The sequence below is a fragment of the Erythrolamprus reginae genome, chromosome 1, assembly GCF_031021105.1.
Source record: "Erythrolamprus reginae isolate rEryReg1 chromosome 1, rEryReg1.hap1, whole genome shotgun sequence".
In the NCBI taxonomy this organism is placed as follows: Eukaryota; Metazoa; Chordata; class Lepidosauria; order Squamata; family Dipsadidae; genus Erythrolamprus; species Erythrolamprus reginae.
Genome location: NC_091950.1, coordinates 227,180,263 through 227,192,707, shown reverse-complemented (window position 1 = coordinate 227,192,707; position 12,445 = coordinate 227,180,263). Strand labels below are relative to the sequence as shown.

The 12,445-nt window shown below is 41.3% G+C and overlaps 1 protein-coding gene across 11 annotated transcripts in view; it reads right to left on the bottom strand.

The window, feature by feature from the left end:
* Positions 1-743: 743 nt before the first annotated feature.
* EVA1A (eva-1 homolog A, regulator of programmed cell death) overlaps positions 744-12,445 on the bottom strand; it is a 36,565-nt gene continuing 24,863 nt past the window's right edge. For 7 of the 11 annotated variants that reach the window (XM_070732397.1, XM_070732402.1, XM_070732401.1 and 4 more), the window contains 2 exons: positions 8,571-8,725; positions 744-2,776 (listed from right to left, as the gene is read on the bottom strand). In XM_070732397.1, the coding sequence (XP_070588498.1) occupies positions 2,418-2,776; positions 8,571-8,673 (462 nt within the window). In that variant the 5' untranslated portion in view covers positions 8,674-8,725 and the 3' untranslated portion in view covers positions 744-2,417. Of the gene's footprint in view, positions 2,777-8,570; positions 9,201-12,445 lie in introns of those variants that run through there. The other 4 variants (XR_011557340.1, XR_011557339.1, XR_011557338.1 and 1 more) reach the window with 3 other exon arrangements.

The following is a 12,445-nucleotide window of genomic DNA, read 5'->3' as shown; positions in this document are numbered from 1 at the left end:
TGGATGATGGATGGATGGATGGATGAAGATGATACTAGCACCAACCTTAGAAGGCAAGCGGGCATGGGGAACCACCGGGAAGACCACATGGAAGGCTGCAACGCATGGCAGAGCCATGGGGAATGGAGTAGGAAAAGCAGGCTAAGGTGGTGGTGGGGATACAGGGGCATTTAGGTAGGCCTGCAACTTCGCAGGCTTACCTGGCAGGCAGATCAGGGGTGCAGCGCTTCAGGCAGGCAAACTGCAGAGCAAAGATTGGAAGGACAGAGTGAGCAAGCAGCGACCAGGGCATTGGTGAGACAAGGCGTCGGCAAGGTGAAGCAAGCGCCAAGGGGTAATGGGGAACAGCTTATATAGACCGGCGGTAGGGTAGATGGGTTAGAAACGCTGCATGGCAGGAAAAGTGGTGAGTGGGCTATTGGGTGTACATTGGCAGCAGGGGCGTGGAACAGGATTGTTTTGGGGGCATGGCCAGCCAGCCACACACCCCCAGCCCCTCTTAGTGCCCCCCCCTGCTGCCACCCTTGCCTCTTAGTGCCTCCCTACGTCATCCCACCACCCCCAGGGAGCAGTACCACCTACTTTGGGAACCACTGGACTAAAATATATAAAATATTATAACACAAGTTATAAGAAAACAATTTTAATCAGTACTTTCAAATTGCATCCCACCACCCCCAGGGAGCAGTACCACCTACTTTGGGAACCACTGGACTAAAATATATAAAATATTATAACACAAGTTATAAGAAAACAATTTTAATCAGTACTTTCAAATTGCATATGTACACACTCATAAAATTCTGACAATCATTCTGAGGTTGTTAATAATGCATTTGAAACTCACATAATTCCTACAATAATATAAAATTCCTGACTGGAAGAAGACTCAATAGAAAACAACAGCGAGGAGGGGGAATGTGGGAATTTGAGTTAAGAGGAGAATTTTACATCCCTGAAACACAGTCTTAAATAACACAATGTATTAGTGAATGTGCAACTAGCAAGCTGATTTCATAATGTGGAAATGCCCAGTTTTGAAGCATCTGTGGGAAAGAAAGAAAAATTAGGTCAATGCCAAGACTTTTCAAAGTCGCGAGATAGTTGTTCACCTTTCTTCTTCTATATCTCTCTTATCAGGTATTGTCTTCTATTAAGGCACTCTTGGATGCTTTGTTAATTACAGCTTATGGGCAAATATGAATGTCTACAAGCATTACCCCAATTTTCTTTCTCCTGAACTATGTCAGTGATTGCTCCAGGCTTTTTATGTTCTTTGCCCATAACTTCTCACAGACCTCAGAAACTTTTATTTTAGATCTGCTTTGCCAGTTGGTAAAGGCAGTCATAGTATCTAGCAGGTTTGTTATTATTAAAACACCAAGCAGGTTAAAATTCATATTTTAGACATGTGCCTGGAGAAAGAGTCCAACCATAAATCTCACATTTTTTAAAATATAAAGTGAGCCTTTCATCAAATATAAAGTGAGCCTTTCATCTTGTACAGCATATCCCTTTATTTCCAATAAAATTCAAGAAAAATTGTTGGTGAAGATAGTGGTTAATCAGGGGAGGACTGTGATTGTCAGAATTAAAGAGATGGATAGCTTAATTTCAGCAAATCTGCAGGGTGAGGAAGATTTATAGAGCACAGCTGAGAGGGACATACCCCACTCTTTCATTTGATCAGAGCCCTGCTTGTTTTCCCCAGAAGGCATCAGCTGCACAGGAGGAACAGAACTCTGATTCCTGCTAGAAACAGCAGCAGGAAAAAGTAATCTGGTGGAACAATGGTTCTCAAGCTTTTTGTCCCAATGGGTAAAGATCTGAAATTTAGAAGAGATAGACATTCTTAGGAAATGGCTGTCATGCCATGGTGAATGTGGCCAATCACAAAGCAGAAAGAAAACAAAGCACCAATTGCAATCACTCGCCATTTTATATTCAAAGAAGCCCTCTGATTTCTATAGGAGGACCCCAGACCTTCTTGGAAATAAGTTATCTGGCAAATGTGAGAGATCACATGCCAGTTTCTCATTCATTTTTTAGCAGTGACATCAAGTTGAGCAGGGAATTTAGTAATATGTTTCCTGAGGTCATTTTGGAGACCAAATCTGAAAGTGAAGTCTCAAGAAGAAGAAGCTAAAAAATTCTCCTTCCTACTTATCTTTGGACTTGTTAGTTGAGAGGAGAAGAGGAGAAAAATATTTGTGTGCTCTTCCAATTTGTAGCAACCAAAGCATTGAGAAGAAACAAACCTTCCCCTTTCCCCAACTTTGCAACCTGAGCAAAATATTGAAAAAGGTTGTCCTTAGATCGAAAGGGTAAAGTAAAAATATTGCCTTTATAGAGTAGGACTTCAGTCCTCTTCCAAGCAGACTTAAGAGACCCCATGAGTTCAGTCCCATTTGTTGCCATCAATAGTAACGATTCAGGCTCCTGGTTCCTGGAACATCTGGCTGTCCATTCATCCATATCTCTCGGATGATGCGCTCCCTTTCCTCCAGTCGTTGCGCTCTCTCAAGCTCCTCAGCCGAAGCAAAGACATTCATGTTCAAAGTCCGTTCAAATCGACGTTGCCGTCGCATGGACAGGTCTGAGGTAGTATCAGAGTCACTGTCACTCCAGCTACCGTCACTGTTGCACTGTTGCCTTTGGGTTGATGACTGTTTGCAATCAGTTTGACAGGAGATTTGGACAACTAAAGCCAACAAGGTCAAGAGAAGTCCAATGCAAATCCCAGACACAAAACAGAGGGCAGCTCGTTCAGGGTTTTCTGAAAGATGGAAAATATATTTTTTAAGAGCAGGAAATATTCACACAAAGAGAAACCTTGGTATTGATAATAACTGTGTTAATTATTTTCTCTTTTTACAAATCAAAGTATCTGACAGAACTTAGGCTGTAACACAAAATATTAAGAGAATACAGATGACACACAAATGTGGGTATTTGGAAACTTTAATAATAAAATAAACAAGCCAGAGCTAGCAGCCCCTTTTTCATCTTTGTGGGACACCTTTTAAAGAAAAAGGTTCTCTAAGTTCAGCAGTATGTCCAAGGATACAATGGGGAGACAGAATGGAGAGGTTGCAAATGTTTACCTTGTGTTGGGCTCTTTGAGGAAAGTCGAAGAGTCAAAATTGATGCATAAAGGTTTCCAGTAATGCAATGATTTATTAGCATATTTATTAAATATTGGTCATTATGCCACTGAATTTCAAAGGCAAAAGATAAAGGCAAAATGTAGGGGTTCTCTGAGAGACATTGTGCAGGCAGCCCAACAAGCATGGAACAAAATTACTAGAACAAATTATTAATTATTGTGATAACACAATTAGCTTTTGCCACATCAAGAATCACTGGTGAAAAGATGAGGAAAATGAAATAATATAATTAGTGCATGAAAATTATGTAGGTGGAATAAAATGAAAATGAAATAAAATAAAAATAAAATGTTTTTTGGTGGGGGGAAATACTTTGGAGTATCAAGGCAGATAATCATTTTCCCAGTCCCAATTCTCTAACAAAATATTTTTGTTATGTCTTCTACATTCAGATGCCTCTGAGTAATAACTATTACTATATAAAGATTCAGCCTTTGAAATAAAAATGAATAAACATATGTGCTCATTCATTGGCTGATGGCTTATTTAATTCTCGGCAGAGAACATATTTTAGAAATCTGAAGCATTTTGAAATGCAATTTGGCAATATATGGATAAATTTATACAGTTAATAGGATGGCTGCTTTATTGAGTCACCAATATCCACAGTATGTGTTTCCAACCCATACAAATGTTATGTTATTCTTCAGTAGCTAAAATGAAAAGGAAAGTATTGAAATGAAAAGGAACAAGTATTGAAAATAAATACAAGTAACTGCCAAATTATTAACAGGAAAAAATATGCTATTTGCAAACTTTATCTATTGAGTTGACTTTGAAAATGAATCTTAAAATGATAATACACAGGACAGAATAAGAACTACCTTTCCTTCTCTTCAGCTATTTTAAAACTAACTAATTTTTACTATTAGTATTTATGGGGGGAAATCTCAAAACATACATTTTGAACTAAAAACCACTATTTCAATTTCAAGGCAAGCTATTTCAATTTTGTGAGGCTATTTCAATCCCAAATCATTTCCAGTAAGTTCGAAATAGCTTTGGAACTCTGAACTCTGAACTTTTTTTACTACCGGTTCTGTAGGCATGGCTTGGTGGGCACGGTGTGGCTTGGTGGGCATGGCTTGGTGGGTGTGGCAGGGGAAGGATACTGCAAAATCTCAATTCCCACCCCACTCTGAGGCCAGCCAGGCATGATGTTTGCCGGTTATCTGAACTCAAAATTTCTGGTACGATTCTCCGAACTACTCAAAATTCCCACTATCAGTTTTCCAGAACCTGTTAGAACCTGCTAGATTTCATCTCTAGCCTATGGGCCAGTTGTGGGTTCTAAAACCCTTTACTACTGGTTCGCATGCACAGAATCATCCTGGGCAGATGGGTGGAGCCTCCGGCCGCTGGCGGTACCAGTTTATAGAACCAGGCTGAACCAGGAGCAACTCACAGCTGCTGTAGGCTCTACACTGGCTCACCAACCAACTGTTGTAATCTCTTCACCAAGATGTTGTTGAAGAACTTTTGTATTCAAAAGCAAAACTAAGGAATTAAATCTAGTCTAAGGTGACCAGACGTCCCGCCTTCAGTAGGACAGTCCCACTTCTGAATGATTTTTCCTGCATTCCACGGCGGTTCAAAAATATCATGATTTTGGAGCTGGTTCCCCCCCACCCAGAGTCCCAAAGCCTGGGCAAGTTTGCAAAATGTTTAGAGCCAAACGCGTGCACAGCCCTTCCAGGGAGGCACTGAGTTTCTGCCCTTCAGCTTTGGAGGCAGCCTCTCCCACAGCTGCAGCATCCCCCCAGCTGGAGCTTCCCCGGCGGTGGCGGCAGGTAAGCTTTGGGACCCAGCGGCGCAGGTGAGCTTTGCAGCTCTCAGGCAGCAGGAAGGGCTTGGGCCCAAGGTGGGCCTGCAGGGGCAGCAGTGCTGGCCAGCTTTGGGTGGCACGGAGCAGCAGGGCGGGCAGCAAAGGTGATGCAGGGATCGAAGGAGCGGGAGGGCACCGGCAGCAGCGGCACTGGGCAGTAGCCACGGGTCAGTGGCGGGGGGGGTCAGCTGCAAGCGGGAGCTCCAGGGCGGAGGCACCAACGGTGGTGGCTGGACATGTTGCTGTACACCGTACATGCTGGCACTGGGCTGGGCTGGGCATGGGCGCAGGGCTGGAACCTCCGTCCCAACCCAGCCAGTGGGCCAGTGGCAGCCTCGCACCCATGCCCAGCACAGCACCAGCATGTACAGTGTCCAGCAAGACATCCAGCTGCCGCCGTTGGTGTACAAAATAGAAAGAGAGAGAGAGAGAGCAAAAGAGAGAGAGTTAAAAAGAGAAAGGGAGGAAGGGAGAGATAAAAAAGGAGAGGAAGGAAAAGAGAGAGAAAGAGACCGAGAGGGAGGGAAGGAGAGAGAGAGAAAGAAAGAGACAAGGAGGAAGGAAGAGAGAGAAAGAGAGAGAAAAAAGAGAGAGGAAGGGATGAAGAGAGTAAGAAAGAGGGAAGGAGGGAGAGAGAAAGAAAGAAATTTTTTTGGCAAAAAAAAATTGCAAACATTTTTTAGGCCACCCACCTCCCCCTCCCCCTTAATGGTGTCCCTCTTTCCCAATCTTAAAATCTGGTCATTTTAATCTAGCCTCACAAATGTTATAGCAGAATATGATATAGATTTCTTAGAAGTGTAAATGAATAGCAGTACAAAATTTAGAAAGCTCAATGGTAAGTACATAAAGGGAAAAAGAGAAAATAAAACACAGATATAAATCCTAGATTACATTGGCCACCCATTCATTGGCACAATAAATGAAATATCAATTTCTGGGTGCTTAATGTGCCACCTAAGATCAAGCACTTTATATTTGGAGGGCATTATGGAAAAGATCCATTTCCTGCCAACCTGCACTGTATGTCAACTATTGGTGATATGAAACAAGCCTCTCCAGCCTGCAGATGTAAGGCAGCACATGTGGAGATCTTATTTCATGTATACTGACCCCAAATTGTGCAGAAACTTTTACATCAAGACCAGCACTTTGAATTCAGCACAGGGACATAAAGGCAAGCAAGCCAACTATTTAAAAATGAGGATTATATGTAATATAATTATATGGGGAATTATTGTCATATGCAGAAAAAGGGGACGTGACTGGTTTGTCATTCTAGAACCATGATGGCAAACCTATGGTACATGTGCCACAGGTGGCATGCAGAGCCATATCTGCGGGCACACAAGCTGTTGCCCTAAGTCAGCTCCAGCGTGCATGCACATGCTGGCCAGCTGATTTTCGACTGGCCCCATCCACACCACCCCTTTCGTTCCAGGATTCTCCATGCAGCCTTTTTTGGATGCCAGGGCTTGAATGGAGGCTCTAAAAAGGTATTTTCATCTTCTGGAGGGCCTCCTGGGGGACAGGGGAGGCTGTTTTTGCCCTCCTCAGGCTACAAGAAAGCCTCCAGAGCCTGGGAAGAGCAAAGAACAGGCCTACTGGACCTACTGGAGATCTTGAAATGTGCCATTTCTGCCCTCTGGAGGGCCTCCCCTGGCTCCAGGAAAGCATCTGAGCCTACCAGAAGTCTAGAAACAGGCCATTTCCGGCCTCCGGAGGCCTGCTAAGACCAAAACTGGGCGTGTGTGGGGTGTCATGCATGCATGCGCAGGGAGCATGGCATGTGGGGGCATTGAATTATTGGTTTGGGCACGCATGCAGTGAAGGTCTACCAAACTTTTTACTACCACGCTGTGGGCATGGCCTATGCAGGATGCCCTGCATTTCCTTTCAACATCTTTCAGTGCAAATTGGGTGCTCTGGTGTGGACCTCCATTTTCACTACCCCACTGCATTCCCCCCCGTCCGGGCAGTAGCCCACCCCTGCACGCATGTGATGCGCTTTCACCACTTGAGGAAAAAAAGGTTCACCATCACTGTTCTAGAATCTGTGCCTTAGTACTTAAACTACCCTCTTTATAACTTCCATTGAGACACCTAACTGGTCTGTTGCTACTCATATATCAGTAAAATACTCAGTTTAAATCATCACTCATATGCCTGTCTTACCACATTGTTACAAATAACAATGTTATTGTCTGCGGAGAGGGGCGGCATACAAATCTAAATAATAAAATAAATAAATAAATAAATAAATTTTTAGGCATAGTTTATATATCTTTACTTTTTAAAAGTACTGCTGTGCAAGCAATTACTTGCAGAAACATGTGCGCAGACCCACTATATACTAATTGCTTTCCAATCTTCAGTTAAAGAATATTGCAAGATTGAAATATAGTGATTAGCATGAATACATGGCTCACATCTTCTATAAAATGAACCACTATGTTGGAGGCAAGGGCAAACCATTTCCAAAATATTTGGAATATTTTTATCACAACTTTTACTAAATATTATTAAAATATCTTAATATACCGTAAGTTAAAGTTTCTCTTGCAGCTGAAGAGCTAGCTAATTCTGAATTATAACAGTTACTCTTTTTCACTCAAATATTTTAGATAAGCATAATTTTTAAAAGGGGTTTTATTATTACTATTACTAACCACTATTCTAAAAATAACTTTATTTTCTCCTCAAGGGTAGAATGAAAGATCAGAAGGAGCACAGAAAGTAATACTTCATTTCCACACTGAGAGGCTTTCAAAAGAAAGGCTCTGGGAAGAGAGTGGAAAGATTTCTTATATGCTTTGTTACAATATAACAAATATACAAAAATATAAACTCAGTGACTCTAGGAATCATTTATTTTTAAAAAGAACATCTTCTCAGGGAAAATTAATTTAACCAGCAGAGAAAATATATGTAAGCATTAACTCCTCAGATTATACAATAGAAAGTTTATATTATATAATTGTGGAAGGAAAATAATAATAAATACTAAAATTGTGGGAAGCTAAATCTCTAGTGATAATAGCAAATTGAACAGCCTGATAGGACCATAATAAATATTTAGATAAAATTGTGCTACTCCAAACACTAATGATACAGAATAGATGCATAATTAGGATAACAAAGGATTTAATTTAAATATCACCAAGGCCTGAATTTCAGATATTCAAAAACTACCTCCAATATGGGATTTAAAAAAGAGTATCTGGAGATGTATTTGAAGAAATTGTTGAAATACTTCACAAATACCAAATTTTATTCTAACATTTTCTCACCCCCATATACTAATTTTGATCAGGAATTGAAAACAAAGTTGCCTAACCATGCCACATTGCTTTCCTCTTTTTCATATAGTTATTGTGTTCCACTTGGATCAAGATTCCTATCATTTCATAGCCAAAAGCAGATCATTAGAAATTATGTACAATAATACATGTGTAAAAAGCATCTTTCCTTTCCTTTAGTTCTCTCCAGAAATATAATTAAGAGGCACAAGATGAAAAATAGAGAGGAGATTCCCTTCAGGAAAACATTCAACAGATATACAGCAAGCGTAAGAATACCTGTGATGAAGGAATATGCTGATAGGATATTGCTGAAGAAGGAAATCTCTGTGCTGGTACCTGCAGACTTCATACTTCTTTGATGTTCTCCTCTGAACTTCATTCACTGGCGTAGCAAGATCTGGGTTAAAAAGTAAGCTTCTGTTTCTTCTCCTCTGTTTTGGAACATAAATAGGTTGGGGATGAAGCACATTTGATTGTGGGGTCCTTTCATTCAAGCAATATAACTTTTCTCCTGCCTTTGAAAATCGTAGCAAAGCCTTCCAACTATTTCTATGAAGTTCACTGGCTTGACAGTCTGACTTCAGATGACCTCTCAGAATGTATTTAAAACAATTTCTCCCCTGATCGCGCCTACTTTCACGTCACTAGTCAGACTCCTCCAGAAGACTGAAAGAAACATGCAATCAGAGGCATCCCCCACCCCCACCCCGTTCCTGTCCATTTTGAAGGGGAGCTCTAGAAAAATCAGAGTCAACAGGCAGCCTCCTGCATGGGTCTGGCTGTAATTCTATAGCTTGTGACAAACCCATGGCAAACAGTACGCCTTGCCCTCCAGCTTTATTAAATTGAGGGAGGATTTAACTCCCTTTATGACTTTCTAGAGAGGCTGCTTTTTTCATGCTCCCCTTATAAACAAAGAAAACGGCTGCAATGGACCCGAGTTAATGATTGGATTTTATTTGCTGAAGTTTTGTGGCTTAAATAGGCAGTTCATTTTTTCAGCTTGAAAGAGACCTTTTCCGACCTTACTGAATCATTACTGAGAATTCACTGAACCTTGATCTGTTTTGTTAGCATTTTTGCCAGTAGTGAAAACATTAATAGTTTTAAAACAATAAACGATCTGACTGATCAGTGTCCCTAACAACAGTGTACTTCAAAACAAAGTCTTCCATTTATATCAACTAGCTTGGGCTTCAAGGAAGAGAAAAGGCCTGCTGTCTAGAAATTCTATTTACCCAGTGAGTGGGAAAATATATATATATTATATATATGGATATGACTAGCTGATGAGGCCAAAATAAGGCCGAAATAGATCTATCCTAGTCTCCCTTAATTTTCAAATTCAGCAAAAAAACAAACAAACATGTGAGATATATATATATATATATATATATATATATGTTAAAATGTTTTCAGCTGGAATTTTAAAATTAAGGGAGACTAGGATGGTCCCATTTCGGCCTTATTAGGCCTCATCAGCTAGCCACACCCCTTTCTTTTACTGGGATTCGATCTGGTGAACTCTGCATTGTAAAGCAGAGAACTAGCAGTTAGAGCTATTCGATCTGAATCCTTCCAGCTCTGTATATATATATATATATATTGTGTGTGCTCTTTATTTATTTGATCATATCCCCAAAATAGAAAGGTACATCTAGTGTAGTGTCAGCAAATACATGTTAACCCTGAAGTTCTGCATGAAGAGACATATTAGGATTTCAGAAGCACACCACAGCCAGATATATTGCGGGGAGAATATTCCAAAGAATGCTTGCCTACTCGACTATAACCACAATCTGTTTTAGCAAAAAGACAGAGCAAAATATCCCAAACCTCATCTGTTTTATCATTACTAAAGGTCTCCCTGCATCCACATTTTGAAGCTTTCAGGAAGTGGGGATGGCTTATTTAGAAAGTTCAATGTATGTTTTATTTGGGTAACAGAAATGTAATATTGTGCCTCATAACAAAATCTAAGAAAACTTAGAATAAGTTTTAAGCAACACTATTATAGTGCAATTGCCCACCACTGCAACCAGAGGCATATATTCCTAATCATGATTAAACATAAGCTCCATCTTTTCATAGTTGCATTACATTATCATATGCATTTTTTGTAAAAGGCAGGTTGTATTGCAAATATTACAATACAATACCCTGTTTAGGAAGAGTATATGGCAGTGCTTTGGAGAGTGTAAGAAGAGTTGTTCAGATCAGTGATAGCATGTGGGGATGCAAATTGGAAAGAGAAGAGAGAAGCCACACGGGTCGAAAAAGGGGTGGGAGAGGCAGAGTTTGGGGACAGTGAACAGGGGTACAAAAGAGGTGCCTTGCAGATCACAAAAGGCTGATCAGAAAAGGATTTCTATGTGACACTGTTCAAGGAGTGCATGTGGGATTGAAGTGTGCGTCTGGAAAGGCATGTGATAGGGCAACAGGGACCAGGGGAGTACACAGAGGAGTGACATGGGCCAAGAAGGTTGTGCAGAGATTCATTTCTTCCCTTCATTTCTTTTCCTTTCCCTTCCCTTCCTTTCTTTCCTTCCTTCCTTCCTTTCCTTCCATTTCCTTTCTAACAGGCAGATAAGTGATTGATTGATTGATTGATTGATTGATTGATTGATTGATTGATTGATTTGTTGGATTTCTATGCCGCCCCTCTCTGAAGACTTGGGGCGGCTCACAATATATGAAAAATAGTAAATTACAATAAAATTAATCCAATTAAATTTAAATTAAATTAAAACTACATGGCTATCTAAAATCCCTAATTGTATTAAAAATCAATTCCAGCCAGTCATACAGCAATCATACAATCATTCGTTGGCCAGGGGTTAAGATCTAATCAACCCAAGCCTGATGACATAAATGAGTCTTAAGACTCTTACAAAAGACGAGGAGGGTGGGGGCAGTATGAATCTCCAGGGAGAGCTGATTCCAGAGGACCAGGGCCCCCACAGAGAAGGCTCTTCCCTTAGGTCCCACCAAACGACATTGTCTAGTTGACAGGACCTGGAGAAGGCTGACTCTGACTCCCAGCAGCCGATAAGGTCCCAGAGATGGTCTTCTCCGGGTCCCGTCGACTAAACAATGTTGTCTGGCGGGCCCCAGAGGAAGAGCCTTCTCTGTGGTGGCCCCGGCCCTCTGGAATCAACTCCCCCCAGAGATTAGAACTGCCCCCACCCTCCTTGTCTTTTGTAAATTGCTTAAGACCCACCTATACCGCCAGGCATGGGGTAATTGAAAAATTTCCCCCAGGCTTATATAGTTTTATGTATGGTCCGCTTGTGTTGTATGGTTTTATATAATGGGTTTTTTAGATATCTCTTATTAAATATTAGATTTGTTTACTGTATACTGTTTATTATTGTTGTGAGCCGCCCCGAGTCTTCGGAGAGGGGCGGCATACAAATCTAATAAATTATTATTATTATTATTATTATTATTATTATTATTATTACTACTACTACTACTACTACTACTACTACTACTACTACTACTTAACTGGTTGCTGGGATTCATGTGGCAGCAGGCGGTCCTGCAAGTAATCTGGTCCGATTTCATGTAGTGCTTTATAGGTCATAACCAACACTTTGAATTGAGTCTGGTAACCAATTGGCAGCCAGTGCAGACCGTGGAGTGTTAGAAAGACATGGGCATGCCTGGGCATGGCTGCATTCTGCACAATTTGCAGTTTCCGAACACTCTTCAAAGGTAACCCCATATAGAGAGCATTACAGTAGTCGAACCTCGAGGTGATAAGAGAATGAGTGACTGTGAATAAAGACTCCCTGTCCAGATAGGGCCGCAACTGGTGCACCAGGCGAACCTGGGCAAACACTCCCCTTGCCACAGCCAACAGATGATGTTTTAAGGTGGATCGAGGAGGATGCTGAAATTGCAGACTCTCTCTGAGGGGATCAAAAGCTCCTCCTCCCCCCAAGGTAATGGCCGGACAGATGGAAGTCTCCTTGGGAGGCAGAACCCACAGCCACTCCATCATGTCAGGGTTCAGCTTGAACCTGTTAGCACCCATCCAGACCCTAACAGCCTCCAGACATCGGGACATCACTTCCACTGCTTCATTGAGTGGACACAGAGTGGAATGTATAGCTGAGTATCATCAGCATACTGATGGTAACTCACCC